This window comes from Ixodes scapularis, unplaced genomic scaffold, assembly GCF_016920785.2.
Source record: "Ixodes scapularis isolate PalLabHiFi unplaced genomic scaffold, ASM1692078v2 PGA_scaffold11__112_contigs__length_91849675, whole genome shotgun sequence".
Taxonomy (NCBI): domain Eukaryota; kingdom Metazoa; phylum Arthropoda; class Arachnida; order Ixodida; family Ixodidae; genus Ixodes; species Ixodes scapularis.
The window spans coordinates 85,881,880-85,897,572 of record NW_024609837.1 but is presented as its reverse complement, the minus strand read 5'-3'; the positions used below and the strand labels follow the sequence as shown (position 1 = coordinate 85,897,572).

At 49.4% G+C, this 15,693-nt stretch overlaps 1 protein-coding gene across 1 annotated transcript in view; it reads right to left on the bottom strand.

The window, feature by feature from the left end:
- Positions 1-15,467, bottom strand: part of LOC8035741 (mucin-5AC-like) — a 54,875-nt gene extending 39,408 nt beyond the window's left edge. Inside the window, exons 1-3 of the mRNA XM_002400233.5 lie at positions 15,444-15,467; positions 12,347-12,586; positions 1,629-2,307 (exon numbers count right to left, since the gene is read on the bottom strand). Of these exons, the coding sequence (XP_002400277.2) occupies positions 1,629-2,307; positions 12,347-12,586; positions 15,444-15,467 (943 nt within the window). The remainder of the gene's footprint in view (positions 1-1,628; positions 2,308-12,346; positions 12,587-15,443) is intronic.
- Positions 15,468-15,693: the final 226 nt, after the last annotated feature.

The following is a 15,693-nucleotide window of genomic DNA, read 5'->3' as shown; positions in this document are numbered from 1 at the left end:
CTCCTCTAGGTGGTGTTGCCTTGAGGGAGCGAAGCGAAGAGAGGAGGAAACTAGGTATCTTGACGGTCACGCGCCTCGTTGGCCTGGTTCAATCTCGACTTCTTTTTCCAAAAATACGGCCGTCCATTTAAGATATCGCCTTGCTAGTAGTGTTGTAGGGATTGTAGCGTCCCGCCAACATTTCCAGCATTGTTTTTTTTGTTTTGTTTTTTTGAAATCCAAATTCTGGTTCACCATCTCTTTAATCTAGCGGAAACAATTCTCCGCTAAATCTAGCGGAAAAATTTCCCCGCTAAATCTAGAGGAAAAATTTCCCCGCTATATCTAGCGGAAAAATCTCCCCGCTAAATCCTGCGGAGAAGTTTCCCCGCTAAATTTAGCGGAAAAATTGCCCCGCTAAATCCAGCGGAAAAATGTATCCGCTAAATCTAGCGGAAAAATTTAGCGGAAAAATTTCCCCACTAGACCTTGCGGAAAATTTTTCCCACAAAATCTAGTGGAAAAATTCCCCGCTAAATCTAGCGGAAAAATTTCCCCGCTAAATCTAGCGGAAAAATTTCCCCGCTAAATCTAGCGGAAAAATTTCCCCGCTAAATCCTGCGGAAAAGTTTCCCCGCTAAATTTAGCGGAAAAATTTCCCCGCTAAATCTAGCGGAAAACTTTCTCCCCTAAATCTAGCGGGAAAATTTCTCCGGTAAATCTAGCGCAAACATTTCCTCGCTAAATCTAGCGGAAAAATTTCCCCGCCTAAATCCTGCGGAAATGTTTCCCCGCTAAATCTAGCGGAAAAAATTCCCCGCTAAATCTAGCGGAAAAACTTCTCTGGGGGTCACGTGACCTCGGGGAAGAGGGTCACATGACCTCCACGTGACTGGGAGGTCATGTGACCACCTCTTTGCCGAGGTCACGTGACACCGCTAGGTCACGTGACACCCCCCAGGCCACGTGACCTCCTCCCCGAGGTCACGTGGGGGAGGCTCACGCGACTTTGGGGGGTCACGTGACCCCCACGTGAACAGCCCCTCCTCCGAGGTCACGTGACCCCACCAAGGTCACTTGACCTCCGGGGTCACGTGACCCCTCCCCCAGGCCAGGTCACGTAACCCCCCCGACGTCACGTGACCCCCCCCCCCCCCGAGAACACATGACCCTCAGTACCCCCTCCTCCTCCTCCCCATCCTCCTCCTCAAGAGCTGCGCTCTAATTCGGTGTTACAGGGAGTTGTAAACGGCTTTCACTTTTTATAATTTTTTTTAGGTGCCGGAGTCACACGCTGAACTTGCTGGAGAGGAGGGGCTCGCCTCCTCTTCAGCATACACTCTAAGTGGAAGGTGTGGGGGACTCTGGGGGAGAACGTTGTTCAAACTGGTATACCACATTCTCGGAAGACACGGGCCTCATTAAATTTGTGAACAAGCCACCAAAGCTAAATCTGCGAGCTCAACATTATATACCTTAAACATGTCAGACGCTGGGAAAACGCGGCCCCCACAGAGAAAATTTCATCTGTGACGAGCTTCCATCGAGACTAGATGAACACTCCGAATGGATGGATGGATGGATAGATGTATAATGGCTATACCCTTTGTAACGGGCGGCAGCTTGCGCCACCTAGCCTCACTTCATACCTTTCACAGTTGTATGTTGCCCACACGTCGTTGGGGCCGCCGTTGTTGTCGACACCTTCGTTGAATGGGTATGCGTTGTATGCGTCTTCGCTGTAGATGTCTTCCTCCTGGTAGTCGTTGGGAGAGTCGTGGGTCGCGGCGTCGTCGTCGTGGTCGTCGTCGCAGCCGTGGTGGGAGTAGTTCTCTTGGTTGTGGTGGCACCGGTCGTCGTCGCCTTTGTCGTTGCAGTGGTGGCGCTGGAGCCCGCGACATTCCTTCCGCACCCGGCTTGGGGCGCCGCCTTGAGCAGCAGCAACTTATCCACGGGCGTCGCGTGAGTGGGGTGAGTCGTCTTGTAAGTTCTCGAAGGGGAGGTGTTCGTACGGGAGTGAGGAAGCGGAACTGCGCTAGTTCCGAAGAAGTTGGTGTTGTTCTGGTTGGAAGACGCGTTCACATGGACGTGCGAAACCGCGGTGGTTTTGGAGGAGGAGGCGTTCAAGCGGATGTAGACGAAGTCTCCGAGCGTGGTCGACGTGTTGTGGACGCCGTGGGACGCTTCCGCCACCAGCTGCTTCGGACCTGCAATGGCGACGCAGGCGTGTTGGTGATATGCACTGACTTCACTCTCTGACTTCACGCCACTGCTGCAGCGCGTTGGTGTATAGCACGTCGTCTGGAAACGACTGCTCACCCGCGTAAGCTGACATTGCTGGGAAGCTATACGCGCTAAACCAATCACACGCCGGTATTTTGCCAGGTCATCGCGCTCTCGCCCCGCGCGTAGAGAGCACGGTCAGGTGATGAAAGGGAAGAGGTTGATTGGTCAGGCGAGCCCACCACACTGTCAGCTTATGGGGGGAACAAGGTACAGGTCCCTTTCACTGACGTAATTTCGTCCACCATTTTGCTGTTTGGAGCTGCCTGCGTGGCATGTTCCAAAGGCGAGCATTTCTAGGATTTACATGACCCCTCAATGGCGTAGATTTTTTCTTTCTTTCTTCAACGAGGAAATAGGAATGACACTAAGTTCTCTAGACGAGCTGGTGTTTTTGAGCTCGTTGTAGAAAACTGTGCTAGAGCAACAAAATGTAAGCGTTGCCTCCCACCCTCATCAAAGCTCTCTACGCTGGCGGTCTCTTTCATATCATTTCATTTCATTTATTGTTCCCTTAAAGCGCCCGTAGGGCTTTAGATAAGGGGGGGGGGGGGGGCTTTGACAACAAACAAAAACAAAGAAAGGAAAAACACAAGGTTAAAGGTTGCTAAATATCGAGAAAAGTAGCAAGTGCAGCTCTGAATCCAGATGAGTCTTGAATTGTAACAATATGTTCTGGCAGAGAGTTCCATTATGAAAGTGATAACTGCAGTGCGGAGAATTTAAAAAAACGATTTGTCCTTGGTGTTACCAAATGAACTTTCTGAGAATGGTCTGTACGATGAGAAATGTGTATAGCACGTCGTCTGGAAACGTCTCTTCTAAGGTCACTTCTAATTGAAACCAGACGGAAGGACGGCCTTTTATTGTACTGGGGCCCCCTCGACGCGTTGTACGGACAATGGTGAGTTGGAAGGCAAGCAAGTGTTGCCGAAGGCTACAGGAGCAACATACATGCTACACATTATTTTTTGTATATTTTTGGTCTTTTAGCGTAGTTCCATATGGAACTTTTCCTCTGAAACGACAAGCTTAAAACAAACAAAAAGAACTATCGGCGGACCTTCTGAAGCATTCCTTTCTAACCACTAATAGGCGTTTCAAGGAGCCGGCTCTTGAGATGTCCCTCAAAAGTTTTTGAGAGGCAGTGATTGCAAGCAACTGCTCTGAAGCCCGTGTCTGATCTGCCAGTGCGAGGCACCTTTCTCCCATCGAGTGATATGATCGCTGCAATTTTTTTTACGAGCCTCTGAGGTAAGACTTATTATTATCAGCTTAGAGCAGGACGTTGCCAAGTTGCGGCTCCTTGCGTGTTAAAGTGCGGCTCGTGGTTTCCTAGTATACCTAACCAGTGCTAACACCCCCTCCTTTCCCGCCTCCCCCCGGTCACATGAGCACTTCCCCCAAGAAGAAAAAACGAACGCGTTTTAAATTGAGACAGGTCGCGGTTTGGTCTCGCGCTACCGCTACCATACGTACGCACAGTTGGACTGCTTTTGACACGGATAGATCCTAAAGTAGTTCGAGTTTCATTTATTGGTCTAAAAAAATGTTTTAACCCCCCACCCCCGTTTCTTTTTTTCTGACATTTTTCTCTCAGGCGGCCCTTGGAAGTTTAGTGGTTTTGTTTGCAGCTCTTAGGCCGGGTCAGCCTGGCCACCCCTGGCTTAGAATAATACGTCTAAATGGCTGCAAAGTTTTAAATTACTGAACTTAGAAGAAACAATGCCATTTTCAAGGCTAATTGAAACATTTTACCCTTAAAACAGACAGCATGTAGGCGAGGCGTTTGAAAATACCTCCTTGATCTTCATGAGAGATGCCCGTAAATGTGCCCGAAATGACAGTGATTGCTATATTACAATTGCATTCAGTCTTAATTATTCATTTTATTATTTGTATGCAGAAGTCTGTTAGCTTGGGACACGAGAGTTCAGTTATTAGAAGGTGGACGTGGCGGTTTGAGCCCTAAATACTTTAAGCACCAAGATTACTTTGTTGTATGTTTTGCTTTATTGTTCAAGTCAGTAATTAAAGGGGTCATGAAACGATATCGGGTTGGAATGTTGACGACTTTGAAGAGGCGCACTGGTCCTAGTCTGGCCGAGTATACTCGCACAAACCGCCACTGATTCAAAAGCTTCTTTGTTGCGGTGAAATTGCGAGGTTAAAAGAAGACTATTTCTTTCAGCCTTGTCTTCGCAAGGCTTGATGGCTTAATTGGGGGATCAAAACCACATGCCTAACGACAGTCGAGCGCCGGCTCATGCACTCTCAAGAAAAAAGGGTGTAAAAGGGTGTATCGTTACACCCTTTGTCCCATATAATACACCCCAAAACTTCAAATCGACGTACAGCGCCCAATCGTCGAACAGACGGCCCCAAAGTTTACGAGGGTCTTGAAAACGATGCGATATAACATTTTAAATAGCTAACGTACGTATCAAAGACCACATAAAGAAAACACCGAGTTTTTACAGTAGGGCCAAAAAAAAACCGATAATGCTTTTTTTTGTAGTCAGTAAAACGAACATTAGCTATTTTAATAAGTTGTACCACGCTGCTATCAAGCCCCTCGCAAAATTTGGGGCCGTCTGTTCGGCTATAGAGCGCTGTACGTCGAATTGAAGGTTTGGGGTGTATATATGGGACAAAGGGTGTAACAATACACCCTTTTTACACCCTTTTGTATTGAGATTGTGGATTGGACACGAGAACATGCGTGAGCACTCCGACTTGGGCTCGTAACAATCAATGCCTCGGCGGACACTCGGGTAGTGGCTCGTGTCCAACCACTGCGGTGTTGAGAATAGCCAAACTCTAACAATTTCTGGAGCTCAGCAAACGCTTTCTACTCTTCCAACCCCAGCGCACAGGATAGGCATCAGGCTTTTGGCGGCATAGGATAGGCATCATGCCACGTGGCCGCTGGTTCTGGCTCCGAGTTGAGGGGATGAACGATGCTCATAGTTCTCGAATTATTTTTGCGACTGTTATCGCTAGAAAGAAAAACTAAGGCAAGTTCATTCCGTTATTAACTTCAGGGAGTCATTCTAAGTGGTATTTAGCAAAAGTAGAAAAATCGCTTCATGGCTCCTTTGATTAAAAAAAAAATCTAGTTAGACAAGTTCCAATCAATCGTAGCAATTACTAGAATAAAGACCTGAGGCCAGATTCACGAAGAGCTTCTTAGTTTACGACAACTTAGCTAAGAAGTTCGTAAGTTAAGAACATCGTAAGAAGAGGAGAAATCGGTATTCACGAACGCGTTCTTAAGTGAGAGGAGGAAAGCGACGTTGTCGTACGGAGAAACTAAAACTTACCGGTGCTGTTGCTATGGTGACGGCGTCTTCGGCAGTTCGAACAACCAATCGGAGAGCTCGGCATTTGTTCGGAGCCGTTCGGAGCACGTGGATTTTTCATAACACAGGCGGCCTTTTTGCCACCGCTTGTCTGGGGTTCGTATCCGTGCAGTGATATGTCGACGCTAACACGATTTAAACTCGCCCGAATGCCGAGGCCGGGATGCGTAACCACCCCCATTGACTGCTACGAACTCGATCGCTACCAAGTCAACACAACTGTCATCGTTGGTAAAAGACGGCCCGCAGTCGTTTGCAAAGCGACGTAGATGGGAACAAATTGCCGCGGCGTTTTTTGCGGCCTCGGAGATGCAGGAGCGAGTCGACGTTAAAAAAGATACGTTTGATCTACGACAGTGTAAGCAAGAGCCACGTAAATGCCTGTTTACACTACGGAGCGGACGCGCGCGTTTGATCGAAGTGCTGGATTTGCGCTGTTGGACCGCGAATTGATAAGTGCTTCGGGACCGATCCTTTACAATTGCAACTCGATGCATGACGTGACACCCGGCGAAGAAAGGTTGGACAGGCATTGCGACCCACGAACTGTTACAGCGATCGGCAGTGAGGTGCAGTCGTGTCAGAATAAAATGGAATACTAATAACAAAGTGTACATACCATGTTGCGAAGGTAATCCATAGGGCGTTTATTTGAGCTTGATATCACACAAAACAGAGATAGAATCGATGAGAGCCCCTTTTCGACGACAGCGTTCGTCACCGTTGCCTCGGAAAACAATGAGATGACAAGAGGAAGAGATTGACCTCTTAATCTAGAATTGAGGTCAGCGATCAAACTATAATACGGGAAGGGTTCACAAGGGCCGCGCGGGCATATTCCATTCAGCACGCCAGCCGGTCGTGGGCAGACGGTCTTCGCCAAGGACCGTCAGATCATCGCTGCGCCGAGTCGGAGTGCCTGCTAGGCCTGCTAGGCCTATCTGCCGATCGGTCGGAGTCCGTACTCATGGCCCTTGGAGTTTTTCCCGGGTGTCTGTGGATCCAGCGTTCTTGTTCGTTCGTCGTGGTCTGTTTCAAGTACTTTTTACTTGTTTCTTGCTGCTTGAAGTCGGGACGCGTGAGAAGCGCACGTAGAAAAATAAACATCCGTTGGTTGTCGCGACCAACTGAGCGACGCTGTCGGCCATGCTGATTTGATCGTAAGAAGTGCGTAAGACAGCTTCGGAGCTGTCGTAGGATTTCGTCGTAACCTGCGCAAAACTTACGAAAATTTCGTTTCGTGAATACGGATTTGTTCTTAAGTTTTGTCTTACGCACATTTTTGGCGTAAGATCGTTTCGTGAATCTGGCCTATGATATTCTTGGGACTGTTTTTGAGCTGCGACTCGCGAAGCAGCTCGCGAGTAACAACTTTTTAGGGGCAGCGAAATGTTTTTAGAGCGCAGCTCTTAGGCGCCCGTTTCCGGCTTGAGCGGCGTCGGTGTCGCCGCCGCCGTCGCCGTCGGCGAAACCGCGCGGTGCATTACGAAGGAACCCAAGGTCCTCCCGAGGTCCTCCCGAAGGAACCCGAGGTCCTTCGGGAGGACCTCGGGTTCCTTCAAGAGGACCTCGGAAGGACCTCGGGTTCCTTCGGGAGGGCCTCGGGAGGACCTCGGGTTCCTTCGGGAGGACCTAGGGGGGGGGGGGGGTCACGTGACGTTGACGTCATCAGTGACGATGACGATGGCGATGCGGATGCCAATGACTTCATCGGCATCCGCATCGTCATCGTCATCATCACTGATGACGTCATCGTCACGTGACCCCCCCAGGTCACGTGACCCCTCCCCCCGAGGTCACGTGATCTCCCAGGTCACGTGACCCCCGAGGTCACGTGCCCCCCCCCCCCCCCCCCCCCTTCCGAGGTCAACTGATCCCCCAGTACCCTTCCCTCCTCCTCCTCAAGAGTTGCGCTCAAATTCGGCGTTACAGGGAGTTGTAAACGGCTTTCATTTTTTTTTCTTTCTTGTAATGTAAAATTGGCTAGCATTCTTTGGGTTACTGTCTATCAGTGTTGCGGAGTTGCAACTCCGGAGTTGGAATGATTCCGGAATCATTCCACATTTTCGCGACCCCGGAATGGAATGGGAATGGAATGGCGGCAAAGTTGAGGGGAATGGAATGGGAATGGAATTAGATGCCTTTTGCCCGGAATGGAATGGGAATGGAATGGGGCCCGGTTCTTTATATCTTTTTATTCATTTAATTTTTTTTACGTTTAGCTATATTGGGTTAGTCAGTGAGTCAGTTGTTCAGAATTAAAATGAGCTGGAAACTGCAAACCCGCGTGGAGCCCAAACAGACTTATACACAAAAAATGCCATACAAAAAACAAGCATCAAAGCAAGGGACAAAGGGGGAAGGGAAGGGGGGCGGCGGTGGCGCCTTTTACATGTGAAGTTCAACAGAAATCCGAATGCGTCTGCGCCTGTTGCACAGCTCAAGGGTACGTCATCAGTCGACGTGAACCTGACCCGCTGCTCTGGTGATTCGATACCCAGGAAGGAGGCCAGACGTGGCCTCGCTGTGCCGACCCAGACTTCGTACTCTTGCGACTCGTCTCAAGCGCGCTGTTTCTCGGAGAGCTCACACCTGTGCCGGCCATCTCAGGTCGCAATCCACAGGTCTTTGTTTGGATGATGCTAGCCGAAACTTGAGGACTGCCATTCATGGTTGGAGGCGGAAGGTCGGCAGGTGGGACCGTCACAACAGGGATGTCACAGTATCGATTTCTCAACCCTAACAGAAGATAAGGCATGTGCTCCAGGATGCAGGTGGTCCACCCTATTGTAACGAAGAAAATTCTAGGTGTCTTCTTCTCCGTTTATGAACGATCTTGATGTTAACAAACAACTGTTTATTTAAATGATCAGATATAAAATCATTACGACAGATATGGCCAATTCGTCAATAAATGTTGGGAGAATGATCCTAACCTAAGGAAACTTTCCCTGTCGTCCTCCTTGACCACACACACCCTCAGCGGGGGCCCCGACCACAGCCAAACTCGACAAACAAGGTTCCACACAAAGGCGGGTGAGCCGAACTCCTCCACAGCCGTAAGGGTACCAAGTTTGCGAGCCAGCGGGCGGACGGCCCCACAGCTGAAGGGGGGTCGGACGTGCAGGTGTGTTTTCCAGAGGCAGTGAGATGTCCAAGGCTTGGTATCCAGGAGCCAAGTCCCTTGCAGTCCCTCGGTGGTCGCTTATATTGAGTTCAGCAGCATTCCAGGGTCCTCCAGCCCACCAATCAGAAAGTTTTGGAAGGGCCAATCAAGAGAGGTTTTCTTAGCGCCAATCAAAAGACTCGGAGCCCAAAGCAAATACGAACATTCCAAAAACAAGCGCATATACGAGACAACACATTCCAAACGAAGCCCACAAGAGCAGCCATAAACAATAGAAAGCACATTCTTAGACACAGAAGTTATTATACATACGCAGAGCAAAACCACCTCCGAAGTAGAGATCCCACATGTAAACATACACAAGAAAAAACGTTTCCAACACGGGGTTCTATAAACTATGTGTAGCGTTACAGCGTTCACGTTCGCTCCCAGTTGGGGCCCCCCGACTCCGGTGCAATCCAACAGCCGTCCCGTGGAGACGGAAAGAACTCTCGGAGAAGGCAAAAACATAAATCGAAGCTAGACTAAATACTCGCGCGAGCAATACTTCGCAACACTATTCTCGAAAATTCCAAATGCAACTGCCTGCATGGTCTTGAACGAGGTTCCCTACAACGAAAGTATGTATTGTCCTCTCATACAGCAGCGTGGGTAAAGATTCATGTTCACGGCAACACCTACAGATACAAGAATACTTGTTCATTCCGCCGTGACGTCATCTGATCCGTGTTGACAGGGGCGCCCTTTTTGGACAGGGAAGTGATGATGTTTTGATGGAATTTATTTAGAGGTCAAGGTCTTTTCGCATCACTGGTCAGACAGGCAGGATGCCAGGGAAGGGATCGCGGTCAATCCTTGATGGAACGTTTTTTGAACCCATTGAAGACTCCTCTTCGTCTGGAACCACTATATTTAAGGCGAAGCTCCAAGCCTGTGGGAAAGTAATTTCGGGATAAAAAACAAAACAAAAAAACTTCCACTTCAAACTTAAAGCCTAATCTCAGTTGGCGTCTCAAAGAAATTTGAAAAATGTATTGCATTATCAGTATTTGTATTTCTGCCCCCCCCCCCTCCCCCCCATAAATTGTATTCCTGTAGTTGATTTTCCAAATTTTTGACTCTTTTTAAAATGTATTTCCGATACATATCGCGATACATTTTAACAGATATATTTGAGTATCAGTATTTTAGCTACTATTTTCATCTGTCCCAGTATTTGTAGTTTTAAATACATTTCTGACTATTTCTGCCCAACCCTGCAACGCAATGCACCTGTCAAGTGCCAATTTTTACGTTTAGGAGTTAGAGGAATGGAATGGAACGATTCAGCCATTCCAGGAGTGGGAATGGGCCCAGTGTCCCCATTCCTAGGAGTTGAAAGGAATGGAATTATCGAAAACACTAATTCCCCGGAACGGAGTTGGAATGGAATGAGGGTGCCCATTCCGCAACACTGCTGTCTATTGCTATTGTGCCCAGGTAATCATGCCACTTGACATCAAGGGGGTCATCCCTTGCCATCTCTCTTACTGAACATCATGATGAATTTATGCAAGCCAGCAAAGACACGTACTCTATGAATAAGGTTGTAGACCTGGTCAACAAGTTCTTAGGAACGCGGCGTCATCCTTTTAAACCTTTCAACGGAAGTTTACGAGGCCCTATGGAGAGGCTCAATGCGCGCGACACTTGTTAACATTTTCTACAATTGCTTCGCGTTTTGTTCCAAAACAGCCTCTAATCCACAAGCGCATCTGCTTCATTTTCACCCAGTGAAACCTGAATTTCCCAATAATTGAATCTAACGATACAGAAACGTCCCAAGGTGTATAATAAAACGAACGTTTGTATTTCGTAAAATGGTGAAATATACGCATTGCCGTCATGGTTGTTGCCACCACCACCATCGTTTTCAGTCAGTATTGACCCTTTCCGGAATTCAGTCTGGCAACTTTGACCACTATCATTATCTGAAAAATGGTATATGTGCTATACTAATGGCGGTCGTTTATTTAGTGATGAAGGAAGAAGCTGAAGATGCTCCTAAACAGATGATTTGATGCCTACACATTTTAGACGTTAGAGCGGCGTGAAGCAGGAATTTGATGCAAGAGCTGCGTAAGCGTTCATTTCTAACTCGGTCCCAGTCGATCTGTTAGAAGCACACACTGGGCTTCAAACCCCCTTGATGAATAGAATTTGATCGAGGCGTCAATGTGGGCTGGCTCTTCGTTCTGACTGGTTACATATTTTTCGCCATCGTCCCTGAAAGAGATTGAAAAGGTACTGCACAATGAAGCGCGCATTCTCGTTTACCGTTGACTTGCGAAAGTGACGGTGCCCGCCTAATATACTGCAGACCACGGGTTCATTGCCGCCATTAGTATGGTAAAAGTTAAACATCCATTTGAGTCACCAGATAGCGCTGAATTCCGGAAAGGGTCCATTATCATCAGCATTAGGAGCCTCATGAAGAGCCTTAGCCCAGGGCCCCAAAATTCCTTAATCCGGCCCTGCCGAGTTGCATTATCAGTCACTGTCTCGTTTCAGTCTTTCCACTCTTCGACTTCACAGAAATCGCAATTCGTTTTTAATCATCATATCAAACGTCAAAATTGCTATTATATTCTCCGCAATTTCAGATGATTCATTACTTACTTTTAATGTGTGGAGAGAAAGCATACTCGTGCTTGTCACACTGGCTTTGCTCGCACTTATGATAGAACGGGACATAGATACATCCACATGCTCGCGTCCGCAGCCGCAAGAGCGTTGCAAGCTATGCATTTTGTGAAGCGTGGTACGCGAGCACGTACGCCACACTTGACGAGCGAGCGCACTCCGCACCTCCGCACGCACTCATAAAAGCGACGCCGAGCACGAGCAGGAACAGGCCGTTTTGAACGGCGCTCTCATGTCACGGCCTTCCGTGCATGCCAAGTCGACAGTGTTTCTCGCCATTACATCGCTCGCGCTTACGGCAGAATGGAGTGCATAACTCACTCTAAACAGCCGTCTTTTTGTATTCTGGTGAGCTTTATACAGATTCCTAGATCGCATAAGTTAGCGGCCCCTGTCGAATTGAAACCTTCTCGACCGATCCGGTGAAGCAAGATCTTTCTCAGAGGTTCATTTTTCGTTCCAGAGAGCACTGAAAGGCCCTCCGGCTGACTTTCCCAGAGACGCGGCAGCCCATTAGCCGCGGCGTAGCAAGTTCAACAGCTCGGGAAAGTAATGGCGGCCGGAAGTCCAAAACCAAAAGCTGGATGAGACGTGACTTCATTGGTCCATAGTGTGCGCGGCGGCTTGTTCAAAGAATGGCGCCCCTTGTCCCGGCTTCGGGGGCTTTACGTTCATTGCTAACTCGGTTGTCTGCGAACACGGCCAGTGGACTCTGGCAAGTTTGTTGGTATCAGTTTTCACAGAAATAGAGCTACGTCCTGAGCTTCTACTAAGTTAAATTCGCCACCTAAGTAGTGCACACTCAATGAACTCATGAGCTTGTAACGTGCAGGCACAGATTTTTCCGGTTCGTTCTACAGCGTAGCATATATTGCGGTCACGTTACATATCCGAGGAATGACTGACCGGGAACCAAGTTGCTCTTCTTGCTAGCGCCCTTGATCGGCTGGACCTTGGAACCCTTTGCCAGCGCGATGTCGCTGGCGTTGGCCAGGCGGAACTTGATCAGGTGCATCTTGTAGCGGCGCTCACTGGTGTTGCCACCCGACTCGCCCTGGGGTTCCCCTCCCATGTCGGCGCCCATGAACTGGGCGGCGCCGCCCTGGTTCCGGCTGCGGAGTTTGTCGACGCCCCCCTGTTTGTACAGGTACTCCTGCGAGGGGGGCGGCCGCTCGGTGGGTGAGAAGGGGCGCAGGAACAATCCCTCGCCTCTCCTTTAAGGAAAAATGACTGCGCAATCTTGTGAAGAACGAAAAATGTGAGGCCAATTTAGAACTGAAAATGAGCGCTTAATCAGACGAGGTTGTGCCTACGCGTACTTACAAAGCAAGCGGCGACAGAACAGCTACTGTTCAGAAGTGGCGCGCTACGGCCGTATTTGTACACGCAGTAGGTTCAGGGATGTTTTGAACCAGGAAGCACACTTTGACAGCCGAGAATAGGCTGGTAATTTCCAGAAGAACGAGGCTTGATAAAAGTAAGAACCGGGCTGAGCGGGGTGTGAACACCGTTCCTCCACGTGGTATATCGCCTGCGTGGCCAACTCCGCACGCACGCGGCAATATTTCCGTTGCCAGTCTCGTTTTGAGTTTCGCGACGGGCTTCCTTTTCGTGCTTCTACATGGTGTTCTGAGCGGACCTTCCATCGTAAAACGAGCCGGAAAAATCGGCGCCTGCACGCAGAAAACTCAAAACTTTCACCGAATGTGCACTGAGCAGGCCAGTTTCACCCTGTGAAATTTCAAGATGCAGTTCTCTTCTCGTAGCAAAAAAAAGAAAAAAAAAAAGAAAAGGAAAGCCCTGTTAAAGTTATGTTCGGGGGCGTTCGCAGACGACCGAGTTAGCGACGCTAATTTACTTGAGGTGCCGCCTCCCGATTGTCGCAGCGAGCAGACGAAGCGCTCTGCTGTCTGCTTCCTGCGCCTATCGGGAGATGGCGTCGCAAGGAAATTGCGTCACTAACTCGGTCATCTGCGAACGCGCCCGCACTTGACTTTGGCACGTTTTTTTTGTTTTTTTTTCGCCTTCATTATTTTTTACAGAAAAAAAAGCGCCTTGATATTTCGCACGGTAAAAGTGACCTACTCAGTGCACATTCAGTGAAAGTTTGAATTTTCTAAGCAAACAGTAACGTCAAAAAAAAGGGAAGATTATTCCGGGTGCAGCTGGGCAGTGAAAGGAGGGGGGTAGGGGGCTCGCGGCGGGCAACCGCCCTGGGTGCCGCCGAGCCTAGTGACCCCACTTGTAGTAGGCGACGAATTTCCCGGCTCGTTTTACAACAGTGTGTTTAAAATGAGTCCAATGACATAAATGCTGCGCTCTACCCCGTTTCAGTAGTTAAACACGAGGAAGATACATAGAAAAGGGGGCGGACAACAATGCACGCTACGAGCCATCGGATGTTCACCAACTCGCCCAGCTTACCACTATTTTCTATATGAGCCATCAGAACCAATTGAAAGCCCGAGTGAGTTTCCCGAGACCGCGGATCTCTACGGCAATAGACCTTCTACCGAATTAAGCACCAAGGAGAATGCCGGGAACGTAGGTACACGCGCTGCGCGTGCTGGTGTCTGCAGCTGGAACTGTTCGAAAGGAAACATCTAAAACAAATGGCACTTCGCACGCGCGTTCCAGAAGCACTTTATTTTGGTTGTTTACTTCAAATATTTTGTATAGGGAAGGCGAGCACGTGCAGCAGCGCGTGTACCTACGTTCCTGGCATTCTCCTTGATGATTGGGTAATCTAGAGAAAGGTCTATTTGATGGATCGCGCACCCCGCTAGGTCCCTGCAGCGCAAGCGCGGCCACAGGACGGCCATCTTGCGACACAGAAAGTCGACCCTTTGGAGCGTGGCAGAGGCTGGGCGGCAGCGTGCTGAAGACTCGTTCTCTGCTCGTTCGTCGTCATTCGCCGAATAAGTTTTTTTAAAGCCTTGTGTAAACGGTGGGAATCGCCTTTGCGAACACGTGGAAAATTTTTGCAAAAGCGCAGCACCGCAGGAAAAAGGCACAACTCGTCGAACGCAAGTCTCGCCGGTCCCGCGGCGTGATCAAAGCTTCCTTGGCACGCCGAAGTGATGCGTCTATGTGGCCTTGCGGTCTTGCGTGCCAAGGAAGCTTTGATTAGGCCGCGAGACCGGCGAGACATGCGTTCGACGACCAGTGCCTTTTGTAGCGTGAGCTACACTGGCCGAGGTTGAGCAGTTTCGTGTGGCTCATGGAGAGCCGTGCTGCGCATGCGCGAGGAGCAGTGACGTCACACGGCGCACAGCTGGCGCGCCTGGCCTGTCTGCGCATTCCAAAGGAGTGACGGCATAGCTGCGGCAGACGCACTGGCGCCGCCACGTGCCCAGCTCTGCGCCTCCGTTACGCAGTAGGCAAGTCTGACGCTGCACCGGAGCCGCTTGAAAGTGCCTTTCATTTTCTTTTTACCGGCAGCGCTGCGCTTTCGCAAAAATTTCGACGTATTCTCAAAAACATTTCTCACCGTAAAAAAAAAAAAAAGAAAAAAAAATGACGAGTGACGATAAACGAGCAGAAAGCGTGATCTCAGCACGCCGCCGCCCAGCCTCTGCAACGCTCCAAGAGGTCGACCTTTTGTGTGGCAAGATGGCCGTCCGTTGGCCGCATTCGCGAAGCGGGGGAAGCGCGATCCAGCAAATAGGGCGTTTTCGTAGACCGTTTCCCCTCCTCCGCTACGCTCTCAGGAAAAAAGACGCCACTACTGCACACGCGCAGAGCTAGCCTTGTCTGCAGGGTCCCGGAACTCGTAGCGGGTTGTGGTAAACGTGCAATCCAGGCACCTAAAAGAAAATTCGTGTATGTGCGTGTGTGTGCCTCCCCCCCCCCCCCCACACACACACACGAACACACGAACACGAGTTTGGTGTCCTGAGTGATTCTGAGACATAGCTTTTTTACATTGTCGTACTTATTGCGCTATCTTTTTTTAAACTTTGTTTTGTGATTTACGTGTCCTATCCAGGCACACAAAAAAAAAAACTCACTTTTATTTTGATCTGTTGACCCATAGCCCCCTCTATACTCTGTACGCTTGGCAGTTCGACAACGGAGCCATAGAGTGCCCGGTCGCAGATTTGGAGCGCGAGAATCTGGGCCCGTTTGCTCGAAGCCGGTTAACTTTAACCTTCCCTACTAGGTACCTACAAGTACCTAGCCAAGTTTGACGAGGGCTGGATGGGCGATAGCTCCGTGTTTTATAATGGGGTGGTAGCTGGTGTCACCTCCTGGCTGTAG